At 37.4% G+C, this 19,813-nt stretch overlaps 1 protein-coding gene across 1 annotated transcript in view; it reads left to right on the top strand.

The window, feature by feature from the left end:
- HERC1 (HECT and RLD domain containing E3 ubiquitin protein ligase family member 1) overlaps positions 1-19,813 on the top strand; it is a 227,558-nt gene that overhangs the window by 33,367 nt on the left and 174,378 nt on the right. Inside the window, exon 2 of the mRNA XM_082383545.1 lies at positions 18,579-19,534. Coding sequence (XP_082239671.1) covers positions 18,605-19,534 — 930 coding nt within the window. The 5' untranslated portion in view covers positions 18,579-18,604. The remainder of the gene's footprint in view (positions 1-18,578; positions 19,535-19,813) is intronic.

The raw sequence follows: 19,813 nt of genomic DNA, 5'->3' as shown, positions 1-19,813 counted from the left end.
TCCCTAGCCACTGGGAACCACTGATCTGCTTTCTGTCATTATAGTGTTGCTTCCTCTAGAATTGTATAGATATGGAAGCATAGTTATATGCTTTTTTGTGTCTGGCTTCTTTAATTTAGTGTAATTCTTTTGAGATTCATTTGCGTTGTTGCTTGTACCAGTAATTCATTCCTTTTTATTACTGAGTGGTATGCCATTGTATTAATATACTATAATTTGTCAGTCCATTCATCAGTTGATGGACATTTGAGATTCCAATTTTAAGCTATTATGAATAAAGCTGCTATGAACATTCATGTACAGGTTTTTATGTGGTCATGTGTTTTCCTTTTTCTGGATAAATACCTAAGGAGTGGAATTGCTGCATATATAGTAAATACAGTATATGTTTAGTTTTATAATAAACTGCCACTTTCCACTTTACATTCCCACTAGCAGTTTATGAGAGTTTTAGTTGCTCCACATCCTCACGAATACTTTGTATTGTCTGTTTCTTTGAATTTAGCCATTTTAGTGGGTTTGTAATAGTATTTCATTTGTAGTTTTAATTTGCATTTCTCTAATGACTAATGTCGTTGGGCATCATTTTATACGCTTGTTTGGCCATTTATATACCTTTGGTGAAATGTCTGTTCAAATATTTTGTCCATTTAAAAAAATTGTGTTTTCTTACTACTGAGTTGAAAGGGTTCTTCTTACATATTTTTGATACTAGTCCTTTGTTGGATATGTATTTTGCAAATAGTTTAAATTTGAGGCTTGCCTTTTCATTTCCTTAGCAGTGCTTTTTGAACAGCAGAAGTTTTTAATTTTGATGAAGTCTAATGTGTCAATTTTTTGAGTCCTATTTAAGAAGTCTTTGCTTAATCCAGGGTTGCTAAGATTTTTTCCTATGTTTTCTTCTAGAGATTTTTGTAGTTTTAGCTCTTACATTTAGGTCTATGAGCCAATTTGAGTTGATTTTTGTATATGGTATGAAATTAGGGTTGAGGTTCATTTTTTTCCATGTGCATATCCAGTTGTTCCAGCACCCTTTGTTGAAGATTATCCTTTCCCCATTAAACTTTCTTGGCACCTTAGTTAAAAATCAATTGCCCATGTATCTGTGGGCCTATTTCTGGACTTTCAGTTCTGTTCTGCTTATCTTTATGCTAGTAGATGTCTTGATTACTGTAGCCTTATAATAAGCCTAAAAGTCAGATAATGGAAATTCTATGACTTTTTTTCTCTATCAAAATTATTTTGCTCTTCTCAGTCCTTTGCATTTCTGTCCTGCACATTTATGATGAGGACTCTGAAAAGTATTTTGTTGTTGTTGTAACCTGTTTGGGATTATTTAAGGATCTTGAGAGAGTGGCTAGGAGAAACAGATTTTATCTTAGCAATAAAGAAATAACTGAATTGGCAATTGATTCATTGAAACCTTTTGAGATTTTTATTTTTAGAAATTTAGTGATACAGAACATGTGAAACCATCATGATAGTGATAAGCAGCACGATTTAGTGGTTGAGGCTGGATGTCAGACTGCTCTGGTTTGAATCCTTACTCTATCAATTACTGGCAGTGTGACCTTGGGTAACTACTTAGCCTCACTGTGCCTCCATTTCCTTTCCTTGCAAATGGGAATAATAAGAGTACCTATTTCTTAGAGTTGTTCTGAGATTATATAAGATAATACATTGAAAGGGTTTAGCACAGTGCCTGCTACATAGAACATGCTCATTGAATGTTAGAGGCTATTATTGTTCTGTTCACCTAGAGAATGTTAGAAAGCTTCAGAATTTGATAAATTCACTTGTAGGCACCATTAAGTCTACCTCTGTGCTCAAAATCGTCAGCTTCCCTCATTATTTATGTTTTAGAAAGATAGGTACTGCTATTTGGTTTCTTTTTCAGTCCTTTGGTAGTTTTTCGAACCCCACTTTTCATTGGTGACTTTAGTAGTTTGTGTATATAATTAAATTTGGATTTGTTCGTTGGACCATGAGTGGAAAAAAGAACAGTTGGCCTTTTTTTTTTGAACAAAGTATTGTTTTATTTAAAAAATTTTTTTATTAGTTATCTATTTTATACATATTAGTGTATATATGTCAATCCCACTCTCCCAATTCATCCCACACCCGCTACCCCTGCTTCCCCCCCTTGGTGTACCTACGTTTGTTCTCTACATCTGTGTCTCTATTTTTGCCTTGCAAACCAGTTCATCTGTACCATTTTTCTGGATTCCACATATATGTGTTAACATACAATATTTGTTTTACTCTTTCTGACTTACTTCACTCTGTATGACAGTCTCTAGGTCCATCCGTGACTCTACAAATAACCCAATTTTCTTCCTTTTTATGGCTGAGTAATATTCTATTGTATATATGTAGCACATCTTTATCCACTCGTCTGTTAATGGACACTTAGGTTGCTTCCATGGCCTGGCTGTTGTAAATAGTGCTGCAGTGAACGTTAGGATGCATGTATCTTTTTGAATTATGGTTTTCTCAGGGTATATGCCCAGTAGTGGGATTGCTGGGTCATATAGTAATTCTATTTTTAGTTTTTTCAGGAACCTCCATACTGTTCTCCATAGTGGCTGTATCAATTACATTCCCACCAAAGGTGCAAGACAGTTCCATTTTCTCCACACCCTCTCCAGCATTTATTGTTTGCAGATTTTCTGCTGATGCCCATTCTAATCGGTGTGAGGTGATATCTCATTGTAGTTTTGATTTGCATTTCTCTAGTAATTAGTGAGGTTGAGCAGCTTTTCATGTGCCTCTTGGCCATCTGTATGTCTTCTTTGGAGAAATGTGTATTTAGGTCTTATGCCCATTTTTTGATTGAGTTGTTTGGTTTTTTGGTATTGAGCTGCATGAGCTGTTTATATATTTTGGAGATTAATCCTTTGTCCGTTGATTTGTTTGCAAATATTTTCTCCCATTCTGAGGGTTGTCTTTTCATCTTGTTTATGGTTTCCTTTGCCATGCAAAAACTTTTAAGTTTCCTTGGGTCCCATTTGTTTATTTTTGTTTTTATTTCCATTACTCTAGGAGGTGGGTCAAAAAAGATCTTGCTGTGATTTATGTCAAAGAGTGTTCTTCCTATGTTTTCCTCTAAGAGTTTTGTAGTGTCAGGTCTTACATTTAGGTCTTTAATCCATTTTGAGTTGATTTTTGTGTATGGTGTTACGGAGTTTTATAATTTCATTCTTTTACATGCAGCTGTCCAGTTTTCCCAGCACCACTTATTGAAGAGACTATCTTTTCTTCAGTGTATATCCTTGCCTCCTTTGTCATAGATTAGTTGACCATAGGTGCATGGGTTTATCTCTGGGCTTTCTGTCCTCTTCCATTGATCTATATTTCTGTTTTTGTGCCAGTACCATATTGTCTTGATGACTGTAGCTTTGTAGTATAGTCTGAAGTCATGGAGTCTGATTCCTCCAGCTCCGTTTTTTTTTTTCCTCAGGATGGCTTTGGCTGTTCGGAGTCTTTTGTGTCTGCATACAAATTTTAAGATTTTTTTGTTCTAGTTACGTAAAAAATGCCATTGGTAATTTGATAGGGATTGCCTTGAATCTGTAGATTGCTTTGGGTAGTATAGTCATTTTCGCAATATTGATTCTTGCAATCCAAGAACATGGTATATTTCTCCATCTGTTTGTGTCATCTTTGATTTCTTTCATCAGTGCCTTATAGTTTTCTGAGTACAGGTCTTTTACCCCCTTAGGTAGGTTTATTACTAGGTATTTTATTCTTTTTGTTGCAGTGGTGAATGGGATTGTTTCCTTAATTTCTCTTTCTGATCTTTCGTTGTTAGTGTATAGGAAAGCAAGAGATTTCTGTGCATTAATTTTGTATCCTGCAACTTTACCAAATTCACTGATTAGCTCTAGTAGTTTTCTGGTAGTATCTTTAGGATTTTCTGTGTATAGTATCATGTCATTTGCAAACAGTGACAGTTTTACTTCTTCTTTTCCAATTTGTATTCCTTTTATTTCTTTTTTTTCTCTGATTGCCGTGACTAGGACTTCCAAAACTATGTTGAATAATAGTGGTGAGAGTGGACACATCCTTGTCTTGTTCCTGATCTTAGAGGAAATGGTTTCAGTTTTTCACCACTGAGAATGATGTTTGCTGTGGGTTTGTCATATATGGCCTTTATTATGTTGAGGTAGGTTCCCTCTATGCCCACTTTCTGGAGACTTTTTATCATAAATGGGTGTTGAATTTTGTCAGAAGCTTATTCTGCATCTATTGAGATGATCATATGGTTTTTATTCTTCAGTTTGTTAATATGGTGTATCAGATTGATTGATTTACATATATTTGCAAATATATTGGGGTAAATCTCACTTGATCATGGTGTATAATCCTTTTAACGTGTTGTTAGATTCTGTTTGCTAGTGTTTTGTTGAGGATTTTTGCATCTATATTCATCAGTGATATTGGTCTGTAATTTTCTTTTTTTGTAGTATCTTTGTCTGGTTTTGGTATCAGGGTGATGGTGGCCTTGTAGAATGAATCTGGGAGTGTTCCTTCCTCTGCAGTTTTTTGGAAGAGTTTGAGAAGGATGGGTGTTAGCTCTTCTCTAAATGTTTGATAGAATTCACCTGTGAAGCCATCTGGTCCTGGACTTTTGTTTGTTGGAAGATTTTTAACCACAGTTTCAATTTCATTATTTGTGATTGGTCTGTTCATATTTTCTATTTTTTCCTGGTTCAGTCTTGGAAGTTTATACCTTTCTAAGAATTTGTCTATTCTTCCAGGTTGTCCATTTTATTGGCATATAGTTGCTTGTAGTAGTCTCTTATGATGCTTTGTATTTCTTTGGTGTCCATTGTAAATTCTCCTTTTTCATTTCTGTTTATATTGATTTGAGTCCTCTCCCTCCTTTTTTCTTGATGAGTCTGGCTAAAGGTTTGTCACTTTTGTTTATCTTCTCAAAGAACCAGATTTTAGTTTTATTGATCTTTGCTGTTGTTTTCTTTGTTTTTGTTTCATTTATTTCTGCTCTGATCTTTATGATCTCTTTCCTTCTACTGACTTTGGGCTTTGTTGTTCTTCTTTCTCTAGTTCCTTTAGGTGTAAGGTTAGATTGTTTATTTGAGGTTTTTTCTGTTTCTTGAGGTAGGATTGTATTGCTATAAACTTCCCTCTTAGAACTACTTTTGCTGCATCCCATAGGTTTTGGATTGTCATGTTTTTGTTGTCATTTTTCTCTAGGTATTTTTTGATTTCTTCTTTGATTTCTTCAGTGATCTCTTGGTTATTTAGTAGCATATTGTTTAGCCTCCATGTGTTTGTGTTTTTTACGGTTTTTTTCCTGTAATTTATTTCTAATCTCATAACGTTGTTGTCGGAAAGCACGCTTGATATGATTTCAATTTTCTTATATTTACTGAGGCTTGATTTGTGACCCAAGATGTGATCTATCCTGGAGAATGTTCCGTGTGCACTTCAGAAGAGAGTGTAATACGTTGTTTTCGAATGGAATGTCCTATAAATATCAATTAAATCTATCTGGTCTATTGTGTCATTTAAAGCTTGTGTTTCCTTATTAATTTTCTGTTTGGATGATCTGTCCATTGGCGTAAGTGAGGAGTTAAAATCCCCCACTCTTATTGTGTTACTGTCAATTTCCTCTTTTATAGCTGTTAGCAGTTGCCTTATGTATTGTGGTGCTCCTATGTTGGGTGCATATATATTTATAATTGTTATATCTTCTTCTTGGATTGATCCCTTGATCATTATGTAGTGTCCTTCTTTGTCTCTTGTAACATTCTTTATTTTAAAGTCTACTGTATCTGATATGAGTATTGCTACTGCAGCTTTCTTCTGATTTCCATTTGTATGGAATATCTTTTTCCATCCCCTCACTTTCAGTCTGTATGTGTCCCTAGGTCTGAAGTGGGTCTCTTGTAGACAGCATATATATGGGTCTTGTTTTTGTATCCATTCAGCCAGTCTGTGTCTTTTGGTTGGAGTGTTTAATCCATTCACATTTAAAGTAATTATTGATATGTATGTTCTTATTGCCATTTTCTTAATTATTTTGGGTTTGTTTTTGTAGGTCCTTTTCTTCTCTTGTGTTTCCCACTTAGAGAAGTTCCTTTAGCATTTGTTGTAGAGCTGGTTTGGTGGTGCTGAATTGTCTTAGCTTTTGCTTGTTTGTAAAGCCTTTGATTTCTCCGTCGTATCCGAATGAGATCCTTGCTGGGTAGAGTATTCTTGGTTGTAGGTTCTTCCCTTTTATCAGTTTAAATATATTGTGCCACTCCCTTATGGCTTGCAGAGTTTCTGCTGAGAAATCAGCTGTTAACCTTATGGGAGTTCCCTTGTATGTTGTCATTTTTCTTTTGTTGCTTTTAATAATTTTTCTTTGTTTTTAATTTTTGTCAGTTTGATTACTGTGTGTCTTGGTGTGTTTCTCCTTGGGTTTATCCTGCATGGTACTCTCTGTGCTTCCTGGACTTGGGTGGCTATCTCCTTTCCCATGTTAGGGAAGTTTTCCACTGTAATCTCTTCAGATATTTTCTTGGGTCCTTTCTCTGTCTTTTCTCCTTCTAGGAACCCTATAATGCAAATGTTGGTGTGTTTAATGGTGTCCCAGAGGTCTCTTAGGCTGTCTTCGTTTCTTTTCATTCTTTTCTTTTTATTCTGTTCCACAGCAGTGATTTCCACCATTCTATCTTCCAGGTCACTTATCTGTTCTTCTGCCTCAGTTATTCTGCTATTGATTCCTTCTAGTGTATTTTTCATTTCAGTGATTGTATTGTTCATCTCTGTTTGTTTGTTCTTTAATTCTTCTAGGTCTTTGATAAACATTTCTTGCATCTTTTTAATCTTTGCCTTCATTCTTTTTCCGAGGTCCTGGATCATCTTCACTATCGTTATTCTGAATTCTTTTTCTGGAAGGTTGTGTATCTCCACTTCATTTAGTTGTTTTTCTGGGGTTTTATCTTGTTCCTTCATCTGGGACATAGCCTTTTCATTTTGTCTGTCTTTCTATGATTGTGGTCTTCATTCCGCAGGCTTCAGGATTGTAGTTCTTCTTGCTTCTGCTATTTGCCCTCTGGTGGATGAGGCTATCTAAGAGGCTTGTGCAAGGTTCTTGATGGGAGGAAGTGGTGTTGGGTAGAGCTGGGTGTTGCTCTGGTGGGCAGAGCTCAGTAAAACTTTAATCTGCTTGTCTGCTGAGGGGTGGGGTGAGTTCCCTCCCTGTTAGTTGTTTGGCCTGAGGCAACCCAGCACTGGAGTCTGCGGGCTCTTTGGTGGGGCTAATGGTGGTCTCTGGGAGGGCTCATGCCAATGATTACTTCTGAGAACTTCTGCTGCCAGTCTCCTTGTGCCTGCAGTGAGCCACAGCCACCCCCGCCCGCCTCTGCAGGAGACCCTCCAACACTAGCAGGTAGGTCTGGTTCAGTCTCCTATGGGGTCACTGCTCCTTCCTCCTGGATCCTGGTGTGCACACTACTTTGTGTGTGCCCTCCAGGAGTGCAGTCTCTGGTTCCCCCCGTTCTGTTGAAGTCCTGCAATCAAATCCCGCTGGCCTTCAGAGTCTGATTCCCTGGGGATTCCTCCTCCTGTTGCTGGACCCCCCATGTTGGGAAGCCTGAAGTGGGGCTCAGAACCTTCATTCCAGTGGGTGGACTTCTGTGGTATAATTGTTCTCCTGTGGTATAATTGTTCTCCATTTATGAGTCACCTACCCAGCTGTCATGGGACTTGATTTTATCGTGATTGCGCCCCTCCTACCATCCATTGCAGCTTCTCCTTTGTCTTTGAATGTGGGGTATCTTTTTTGGTGAGTTCTGGTGTCTTCCTTTCGATGATTGTTCAGCAGTTAGTTGTGATTAACAATTGGCTTTTAGTGGTGTAAATCATCACTGTAAATTAAAACAAAACAAAACAAGACGACAGCAGTTTTTTTTTTTTTTCTTCTGTGCCAGTGTTTAGCTGGTTCATCAGGATTGTGAATTGGTTGTTCTTGAATACAAGTAAAAACCCATTAGTTTGATTCAGTTTTGTCTATAGTTCTTTACTTGCTTAATAAGCATGTCTGCTTCCTGGTTTATTTGACTAGTTCTGATTATTGATGTAGTAAAACAATTTGTCAGCAAACTCAGCAAGTCCTTTCGTTTTCTAAGTGTACTTACTTTCTAAATAGGGATAATAACAAAAAAAGCTTTTTCCTTTTTAATCAGCTGTTTATTTTTGTGCAGCTAAACATTGATAATTTGTGTGGTTTAATGAGTTAGAGTGGGAAAATCAGTGTCAGTGTAATGAAGCCCTGGAGAAAGGAAGTCCTTGGGGCAGGGGTGGGGAGAGCTGGATCACAGTGTGTGCACTTCATTTTCAGTTGCAGAACTTTGCAAATGGGCTGTCCCTCCTGCATTTCCAGAAATGCTCTTGATAAGTATCTTTATTGATGTCTTTCTTACGTGAATCTCTAAATTCATAAATTTAGAGCTTCATAAATTTATTTTTAGCTGTGCATGTGGCAGAGGGGTGGTGGGGAACCACAAGTTCAGTTTTATTTATTTATTTATTTATTTAGGCTGCGCCACATGGCTTGTGTGATCTTAGTTCCTGGACCAGGGATCAAACCCAGGCCCTCAGCAGTGAAAGTGTGGAGTCCTAAACAGTGGACCACTAGGGAGTTCCTGACAAGTTCAGTTTTAAACATACTGAGTTTAAGATTCCTTCCTTTAAAATTCCTTTCAATTTAAGATTTAAGATCTGAATGGTTATATCATTTTAGCAGTGGATGTTCAGGTCTGGAGTTCAGGAGGGAGACATTTGGACTGAATCATTAGTATATGAGAGGTAGCTGAAAGCCTTGGGAGTAGCTGGAACTACTCCAGAAATGTATGTACGGTGAGAGGAGGAGACAGAAATGGATGGAAGACAGAATCCATGGTGTCTGTCCCCTGTGGTTCCACCCCACTTGGAATCAGTTCTTTTAAAGTGCTTCCATTATATCAGTTCAGAGTAAGATAATATCTGGGTTTAAATTAGATTCTTTGTAAATAATGAACCACAGACCCAGATTGCTTAGCTCAATTCAGCAAATGTTTCTTGAGATCCCTTTATGTGCTTTACCTTTATGTGCTAAACATTAGGAATATAAGCAAAATTGACACTGTCTTTGCCCTCATGGACCTTATAGACTAATATGAGAGGACACTAAGCAAATTATCACATAAATAGTACATAATTGCAAACTGTGCAGAATACTGTGAAGGTAAGGTACTGGGTGTTGTGTTAGCATTTTAAAAGAGGGACCTGATCTCATATGGGTACATTCAGGGATAGCTTCCCTTGGAAGTGACATTTAATTCAGTTAGCAATTATTGAGTACCTAATGTGTCCCTGATACTGGGCTGTTTAAATTGAGATTTTTGTGACTAGACGTTAACTGGGTGAAAGAGGGTGGGATGGAGAAGGCAGGCTCTAAGTAGAGGGAGCTGCATATGCAAAGGTCTTGCAATAGAAAGAAGCATGATACCTTCCAGGAATTGAACAGCTCTGGTGTGGCTAGAGAAGGGAGAGCAAAGGTGAGAGGTCAATTCAAATTGCTTCTGAAAAAATGTTAACTTTAAAAATAGACTTTATTGGGACTTCCCTGGTCGTCCAGTGGTTAAGACTCCATACTTCCACTCTAGGGGGCGTGAGTTCCATCCCTAGTCGGGGAACTAAATTCCTACATGCCACACAGCGTGGCCAAAAAATTAAAAAAAAATAAAAAAGAAGACTTTATTAACTTTTTACTATAGAAAAATATTAAACATATACATAAATAGAGAGAATATTTCCCAACGTTCATTTCAACTGTTATCAGTTCGTGGCCACTTTATTTCATTTCTACCCTCTGACTGTTTTCACTCATTAACACTTCTGACACCAGATGTGTGGATTTTTTCCTCACACTAACCAATCCTCTAACTCTCTAGACACTGTATGTCCTCCAATTTAACTCAATTCTGATACTAACTATCTGGAATTAGCACAGACCCCATAGATTAAGGGCTCAGTCCCACAGATCTGTCCCCGCTTCAGATGCCTGTTGCAAGTCCCAGGTTGCCAGCTGTACTTCTGATCAACTGGCTATAAATTGTGTGTTCCCAATACCTCCTCGTCAGGTTTGATAATTTGCTAGAATGGCTCACAAAACTCAAGAAAACACTTTACTTGCGTTTACTGACTTATAAAGGATACAACTCAGGAGCAACCAAATGGAAGAGATGATTAGGGCAAGGTATTTGTAGGGGGCAGGGGGTGGAGGTGGCTGGAGGGTGGTGTGAAGAGCTTCCATGCCTTCCTTGAGCATATTGGAAGCTCTCCAAACTCTGTCATTCAAGGGTTTTTATGGAGGTTTCATTAATTCAGCATCATTGATTAAAGCATTGGCCCATTGTTGATTTAACTCAATCTCCACCCCCTCTCCCCTCCTGGGAGGTGGAGGTTGGGGGCTGAAAGTTCCAACTCTAATGATGGCTTTGATTTCTGAGGACCTGCCCCCGATCCTGAAACTATCTAGGGGCCCCCAGTCACCAGTCATCTAGTAAGTATGCAAAAGATACTTATCACTCCAGTGATTCCAAGGGTTTTAGGAGCCATGTGCCTGAACTGGACAAAGATCAAATATCTGTTTCCTATCATACCACATGCTCCGATCCACTTTCCTTGCCTCTTGTATTATTTTGAAGCAAATCTCAGATGACATATTCCAAAGGATTTTAAAGCAGGGGAGGGACACAATCAGGTTTGTTTTTTAAAGCACTACTCTGGCTAGGGAGGCAAGGGAGGATTAAGAGATTATTTTGGTGGTCCAGATGAGAGATGATTGTAACTTAGATGAGGGTTGTGGCAGTGAAAATGGAGATATCTGGATAGATTTGAGAGCTTTTAAGGGGGTGATACACAAGTGCAAAAGTATGCATGCTAGGATATGTGAAAATTCCAAGATAAAAAAGGGTAAATCTTGCCTACAATAGGAGAAACAAACCAACCATGAAATAGCATGAATTAGCTGGTGTTGTGGGAAAAGGTAGGGCATTCTTAATGTTTTTCTTTGATGAGTTTTGTTCAACCCAACACACACTTTATTGGCTGTAGTACTGCATTACTAGTTATCCTTGATACATTCTGGTTTCCTAAACTGTGGATGGCCAATTCCTCCTGGAACCTCCTGCTTCTTTGTATTACTTGCATAGCTTTACTCTGAAGGTCTACTCCCAGACCAAGGATGACCAGTTGCCTTGTTTTCTTAATTACGGTGAAGCAGACTTTTTACCTTTCTGAGCTATTGGTCTGGGCCTTGGTTTCACAGCATCCTTCCCCCCACCCACCTACCATGCTATGTGCCTTTTACTTTTTTCAAAAAAAAAAAAAAATTGTGTATTTGGTAAGATACATATAACATCATATTTACCATCTTAACCATTTTTAAGTGTACAGTTCAGTGGTATTAAATACATTCATGATGTACAGCTATCATTGTTGTCCATCTCCATAACTATTTTTATCTTGTAAAAACTGAAACTATTCTCATTAAGCAATAACTAATTATCCCCCTTCCTCCAAGCCCCTGGCAGCCACCATTCTATTTTCTGTCTCTATGATTTTGGCTATATACTCTTAAGTACATCATATGAGTGGAATCATGTAGTATTTGTCATTTTGTGACTGGATTATTTCACTTAGCCTAACACCTTCAAGGTTCATGTTGTAGTATGTGTCAGAATTTCCTTCCTTTTTAAGGCTGAATAATATCCCATTGTATGGTTAATACCATGTTTTATTTATCCGTTCATCTGTTGATGGACACTTGGGTTGCTTCTGTCTTTTAGCTTTTGTGAATAATGATGCTATGAACATGTGTTTACAAGTATCTCTTAAGACCCTGCTTTCAATTCTTTTGGGTATAAACCCAGAAATGGAATTGCTGAATCATATGGTAATTTTATTTGTAATTTTTTGAGGAATGACATACTGTTTTCCACAGCCCCTGTACCATTTTTTTTTTTAATTTATTTATTTATATTTATTTTTGGCTGTGTTGGGTCTTCGTTTCTGTGCAAGGGCTTTCTCTAGTTGCGGCAAGCGGGGGCCACTCTTCATCGCGGTGCGCGGGCCTCTCTCTGTCGCGGCCTCTCTTGTTGCGGAGCACAGGCTCCAGAGGCGCAGGCTCAGTAGTTGTGGCTCACGGGCTTAGTTGCTCCGCGGCATGTGGGATCTTCCCAGACCAGGGCTCGAACCCGTGTCCCCTGCATTGGCAGGCAGATTCTTAACCACTGCACCACCAGGGAAGCCCGCCCCTGTACCATTTTACACTCCTGCCAACAGTGCACAAGGGTGCCAGTTTCTCCACATCTTTGCCAACATTTTTTTTCTGGTTTTTTTTCTGGGTTTTTTTTTTTTTTTTTTTTTGGTAAGCTATCCTAATGGATGTGAGGGGTGGTATCTCATTGTAGTTTTGATTTGCCTTTCTCTAATGATTAGTGATGTTGACCTTCTTTTCATTTGCTTATTGTCCGTTTGTATATCTTCTTTGGAGGAATGTCTATTCAAGTCCTTTGCCCATTTTGAATTGGGTTGGTTTTTTTGTTTTGTTTTGTTTTTGCTTTTAAGAAGTTCTCTGTATATCTTGGCTGTTAATCCCTTATCAGATATATGATTTACAGATATTTTCTTCTATTCTGTGGGTTGCCTTTTTACTCCATTACTCTGTCTTTTGATGCACAAAATTTAAAAATTTTCATGAAGTCAACTTTGTCTATTTTTTTGTTGTTGTTGCCTGTGCCTCTGGTGTCATATCTAAGAAATCAGTGCTAAATCCAATGTCCTGAAGCTTTGCCCTATGTTTTCTTCTAAGAGTTTTCAGTCTTATATTAGGTCTTTGATCCATTTTGATTTAATTTTTATATATGGTGTGAGGAAAGGGTTCAATTTCATTCTTTTGCATGTGGATATTCAGTTTTCTGAGCACCATTTGTTGAAAAGACTGTCCTTTTCCCATTGAATGTCTTGGAGCCCTTGTCAAAAATCATTTGACCATATATGTGAGGGTTTATTTCTGGGCTCCCTATTCCATTGTTCTATATGCCAGTACCACACTGTTTTGATTATTGTAGCTTTGTAGCAGGTTTTTTAAAAAAAATTATTTATTTATTTATTTATTTATTTTTGGCTGTGTTGGGTCTTCATTGCTGCGTGCGGGCTTTCTCTAGTTGCAGCGAGTGGGGGCTACTCTTTGTTGTGGTGCGTGGGTTTCTCACTGCAGTGGCTTCTTTTGTTGTGGAGCACAGGCTCTAGGCGCGCGGGCTTCAGTAGTTGTGGCTCGTGGGCTCTAGAGTGCAGGCTCAGTAGTTGCGGTGCACGGGCTTGGTTGCTCTGCGGCATGTGGGATCTTCCCGGACCAGGACTCGAACCTGTGTCCCCTGCATTGGCAGGTGGATTCCCAACCACTGCGCCACCAGGGAAGCCCTGTCTTTGGTTTTAATAGATGAGTTTTGCTGATAGTGATGAGTAGATATGCTTAGTCTTATTGCTGACCTTTTTTTCTGTTTATCTTTAATACTTCTTTGCTTTCTTCATTTTCTGACCCTTTGTTATATGGTTTATGTTTCTTTGATTCATCTCTATCCTTGCATAATTTGGAAAAGTGTACGAATGTACCCAGATGGCTGGATAGCAGTAATTATCCAGGAAAGGAAATTGGGAAATTCCATTCATAGTAGCCACAAAATCAAAAATACTCAAGAAACAGTTTATCAGGAAAGGCATAGGACTTATATGAAGAAGATCTAAAATAAGATTGGATCAAAATAGAAAGGCATACTGTGTTCTTAGGTGGACAAATTATCATAAAAATATCTATTTTCTGAAAATTAATATATATATTTAATGAAGTTCAAATTAGAACATGCTACCTTGGGAGAGGTAGCATGTAATTGAATGAAATAATCTTAAAGGTTAGGGACTTGCCTTACCAGCCATCAGAATATTTATAAAGCCACTGTAATCAAGTCACTGTTGGCATATGAATGGACAAGTGGGCCAAAATAGAGAATTCAGAAATAGATCCTGGTAATGGAAAAAGAGTAAATTATTTTGTTGTTTAGGTCTTCTTTTTCCTTACATATCTTTGTCCTCTTGATCTGTCTTGTACTGGGAATGGTATATTAAAGCCTCCCATTATTTGTGTGTTTCTGTCTATGTTTCCTTGCACCCCCTGTATTTTTTTGCTTTATAAAAGCTGTTGCTGTGCTATTTATTTGATTGGTTTTAAAATGTCCAATGCCAGTCTAATTCTTTTACCTTTTTAAGTTATTTGATCTTTTTGCCTGGAGGTCTTGAGGGTTTTATCTAAATCCTTGAATTTACAAGGCCAATGTCTTAGAGTTGGTTGTTCTTGCTTAATTTCCCAGGTACCTTGTGAACCCTTATTGTATTGATTCAATTTTTTTTTTTCTATTTCTGGCAAGTTTTCTTGGCTGGTAGCTCTAAAATCAGTTCTTTGTTGCTTTTTTGTTTTACTTTTTCAGGTAATCCAGTAGTACAAATACTTGCCCTTCTTCACTTGTCTTCTCTTTCCACTACTTTCACTGATTAGTGTGTGTGTGTGTGTGATTTTAATTCTCATAGTTGTTTCCCTGCTCCAGCCTTTAATTGCCCTTTGCTAACTTTTTATTTGAGTCTACCCTTCCTTGGACAGTTTATAATTCATTCTTCATTTCTGAGAATTTTGTCCTTTTCTTCCATTTCTTTCTTGAGTTCAGTCAACTCTTTTCCTTTTTTTCCCCTTTCTTCCTTCCCTGTCTCTTCCCTTTTCAAAAACTTTAAAAACTTTATTCATTTAATTATTTATGTGGTCTTTTTCTGCTTTTAGTTTTTGAATTTCTGATTCAAGGTTTTTTTTATATCCTCAAATGTTTGTGTGTTTAATTTTGCTTGGATTGTTAACTTTTATTTTCTTATGCTTTCTTGTTATCAGGAAGATTTCCATCAGTTGATGTATGTGAACTTTACTGATTTTCTGCAGTAGTTCTCTGTGGACTATTTTCTTGTTCATTTTTATGGTATTGGGTTTTTTAAAAATAATATTCCTAATTTAATGGCACCCTCTTCTGTCTATATAGCGAAGTCCAAGTACTTCAAAGGATTTTTTTTTTTTTTTGGTGCTTTGTTTCTTTTGCTTGAGAGAAGCTTTGTTATATCTCCAATTTTATGGTTTTCTTTTGTTTTGCAGAACCCTAAGCATTCCCCCCCTCCTTTTTTTCTTTTACCCTTTGCCACTCAGTTGCCAAAGAATGCTTCTCTCTTCTATTTCGTCTTTTTTCTCCTCTCTGCACTTCAAGGAATGCTCATATAAATCATACCTATCTTTTTAAATTATATCTGCTTCTTTAAATCATGCCTGACTCTTTAAATTAAATGTACTTTGAAATCTCTTCCTTGTAGTCTGTGCTCTGACCTGCCTGGACATTTGTTCAGTATTTAGATTTAGTGTGGATTTAATCTTTCTGGCAGTCATTCCAAATCACCTTTAGGCTCCTTCACTATCCTTCCTCTTCTCTCTTTTCTACAGATTTTCTTAGTCTGCTTCTGCTTGCACAAACCCTGTGGCTCTTGGAGGTGAGAGTGTGTGCACTGGGATTGATTATATTTCTTTTTTTACAGTTAACTTGCAGTTTTGTCATTCTATATCTTCCAATTATGCTGTGAGTGTGGTTTTATGTAGAATTTATTTTTCCTTACTGTTTGGGAAGAAATTTGGGGAGATAATTATGCAGCTGCCATTGTCCTCAGCTGTCTTGGAAGTCTTGGATCACTTAATAAATGGTGGTGGCATAATTAGCCATCCACCTGGAAACAATAAAATTGGAATCCAATTTTACACCATGCAGAATTTAATTAAAATTTCAGATGAATATAAAATTCATTTAAAGACTCATGTGTAAAAAAATTAAAAATACCTCAAGAAAATCTAGGTGAATACCTATATAATCTAGAGTTCATGTGTAAGGGCATGGGGATGTTGGGGTCCTCTTTTAACCAAGAATGGAAAGCAGGAGCCATAAAGAAAGGATGTGTATGTATGCAAAAGATAGATTTAGAAGAAATATTTGCAGTGCTGAGGACAACGATGAAATACAAAAACTTTTTACAAATTGACAAGAAAAATAACCCAGTAGAAAAATATGTGACTAGAAGGACATGAATAAGCATTTCCCAGAAGAGTGCATCCAAATGACCAATATCCATGTGCTGTTCTGGTGTTAGTAATCAGGGAGATTCAAATTAGAATAACAACATATTCCTTTATAGCAATCAAACTAGCAAAAATAAAAAGAGCAGAATTACTTCTGGCTTGCAGGGATGGAGGTAAATAAGGTACTTTTATATCCTCTGCACAGTGTTTAGTAAATACTTAGCCGAATGAAGTGGGAGGAGGCTTGTGGTTTTATTTTCCCTCTCCCAAGTACATACTTTCCAAGTATCTAGTGAAGTTAAATTAAGCATAGTAATCATAAGCTTGAAAATGGAAGAAGTGCCATTAGATTTTATATTTAGAATTTAACAGGGCATGTTTAGAAGTAGGAAACTCCTTTTAATTAGCCTGCAGTCTCTATCACTGGAGCTCTTTTTTTAAGAGCTACCTATATCATGAAAATAAAATGCCCTTCATTATGTGAGGATCTTTCTCTACCACCAACTGTTATGACTACCATTTTGGGGACTTGCTTGAAAAGCAGGAGTTAGTCCCAACTCCCCTGCAATATTTTATGATGAAAATTTTCAAACATACAGCAAAGTTGAAAGATTTAAAAATGAACAGGCATATATACTCACCACTGAGATTCTGCCATTAATATTTTATTATACTTGTTTTATCACATCTCTATCCATATGTATGTGTGTATGTATATGCATATATATATCTTTACACACACACACATCAATGAATCTTATTATTTGATGTATTTCAAAGTAAATTACACATGTCAGTATACTTCCCCCTAAATATACTTCAATATATGTATGAACTGGAATTCAGTATTTATTTAGGTAAAATTTACATGCAGTGACATGTAAACATCTTAAATGTATATTCACTGAGTTTTGACAAATGTATAAGGCTTGGTTATCCAGCATTACCATCACCTCAGGAAGTTCCCTCATGCCCTTCCCAGTCTATTCATGCCCTCACCTTCTAAAGGCAACTACTGTTTAGCGTTAAGTCTTTCTGTGGAGATATGTTTTCTTCTGGGCGAGTCTGTAGGAGAGGAATTGTTGGGTCATTGAGTAGGTATATATTTAGTTTTATAAGAAGCTACCAGATGTCTTTCTAAGGTGGCTGTTCAAGTTTACATTTCCACAAATGGTCTGTGAGAGTTCTGGTTGCCTTGCATCCTTGCTTAACACTTGGTATTGTCAGCCTTACTAATTTTAATCCTTCTGGGTGTGTATTAGTATCTCTTTGTGTTTTTAACTGGCATTTTTCTGATGAATAATGATGTTGAGCACTTTTCTTGTGCTTATTGGCCATTCACCTATCTTTGGTGAAGTTTTGTTCGCAACTTCTTTGACCATTTAAAAAAATTAGGTTGTCTTTTTATTATTGAGTTGTAGGAGTTCTTAATGTATCTTGGATGATAGTCCTTTGCACGGTATATGTCCTGTGAATATTTTATCCCAGCAAACTTAGTTTTTAAGTACTTTTTGTCAACAAATACTTACTGAGCACTTACTGTGTGCCAGAATACAGCAGTAAACAAAATATACAAAAACATTCCTGCCCTTTTGGAGTCACTGCAGCTCCTCAGTACAGTCAGGGAGACCAGTAAGAAAGCTTCTTCAGTGATCCAAGAGATGATGGCTTAGACCATGGTTTCAGCAATGGAGGGGTGTGAGAACTGTTTGGATTCTGGCTATATTTTGAGAGTAAAGTTGACTAATTGAATTTGGAGTGTAAGAGAGGGAGGAGTCAGTGATGACTCCCAAGGTTTTTAGCCAAAGGAAGTAGAAGGATACAGTTGCCATTTATTGAAATGAGGAGTTCTGCAGGAGGAACAGGTTTGGGTGGGTGTGGTGGAAATGTTGGATTAGGAATTCAATTTTGAATATAAGCTTGAGATGCCTATGAGGTGTCTATATATGGAGATGTCAAGTGGACAATTACATATATGAGTTTGGAATTCAGAGGAGAAGCCTGGAGATACAAATTTGGGGTCCATCATCATGTAGAACCCACTGTTAATACTGACAGTGGGACAAGAACCTGAAGAGAAAAGTTACACAAATCACTAATTTTTAAAATAAACTTTTTATTTTGGGATAATTTTAGACTTATGTAAAAGTTGCAAAGATAGTACAGAGTTCCCGTATGCCCCGTACCCGTTGCTCCCTAATATTAATGTCTTAAATAACCATGGTACATTTATTGAAGCTAAAATACTAACATTGGTATGTTACTGTTAACTAAAGTCCAGACTTTGTGTTTCACCAGTTTGAAATCACTAATTGTAATATATGATGGAAGTTCAGAAACTTGACTCCTTTTTCTTCTCCTTTTATAGAACTAATGGCTGAAGAGTAAATCAAAATGGCAACTATGGTTCCACCAGTGAAACTGAAATGGCTTGAACACCTCAACAGCTCCTGGATTACAGAGGACAGTGAATCTATTGCTACAAGAGAGGGGGTTGCTGTTCTGTATTCTAAACTGGTCAGCAATAAGGAAGTAGTACCTTTGCCCCAACAAGTTTTGTGCCTCAAAGGACCACAGTTGCCAGACTTTGAACGTGAGTCTCTTTCAAGTGATGAACAGGACCACTATTTGGATGCCCTTCTTAGCAGTCAGCTAGCACTAGCGAAGATGGTATGTTCAGATTCCCCATTTGCTGGGGCACTTCGAAAAAGATTGCTTGTACTCCAGCGTGTCTTCTATGCACTTTCTAATAAATACCATGATAAAGGCAAAGTGAAACAGCAGCAGCATTCTCCGGAGAGCAGCTCTGGTTCGGCAGATGTCCATTCTGTTAGTGAACGTCCCCGGTCAAGCACTGATGCACTTATAGAAATGGGTGTTCGAACTGGTCTAAGTTTATTATTTGCACTTCTGAGACAAAGTTGGATGATGCCTGTGTCGGGACCTGGTCTCAGTCTTTGCAATGATGTTATTCATACTGCAATTGAAGTTGTGAGCTCTTTGCCACCATTATCTTTAGCAAATGAAAGCAAGATTCCACCTATGGGCTTGGATTGCTTATCACAAGTAACAACATTTCTTAAAGGAGTAACTATTCCCAATTCTGGAGCAGACACTTTAGGTCGTAGATTAGCTTCTGAGTTGCTACTTGGTTTAGCAGCTCAGCGAGGTTCTTTGCGGTATCTCCTTGAATGGATAGAAATGGCCTTAGGGGCTTCAGCAGTTGTAAATTCCATGGAGAAGAGCAAACTACTATCGAGCCAGGAAGGGATGATCAGCTTTGACTGCTTTATGACTATATTAATGCAGATGAGACGTTCTTTGGTACGTATGATAAATCTCAACTTTAAAATTCTTATCTAACAATTTTGGGAAATGTCAACCCAGCTTTTAATGAATTGATGGTAATAGCAAATGATTTGAGAATTCTACTGGTGATTGTTAGGTTAAATATTGTATATACTTTGAGTAAAGAAACTTTTATACGTATTGATGTGAATATGTAATTCAAGGACAGGCTAGTTGTATAGTGTTAAGACCACTGGATCAGGAGTTAGGATTGTAGTTTAAGCTTTATGGCTTTCTGTGTGAATTTGGGAAATT

The sequence above is a fragment of the Balaenoptera borealis genome, assembly GCF_965194805.1.
Source record: "Balaenoptera borealis genome assembly, chromosome: 3".
Taxonomy (NCBI): Eukaryota; Metazoa; Chordata; class Mammalia; order Artiodactyla; family Balaenopteridae; genus Balaenoptera; species Balaenoptera borealis.
Note: the sequence above shows the minus strand (reverse complement) of the source record. Positions and strands in the feature narration are given on the sequence as shown.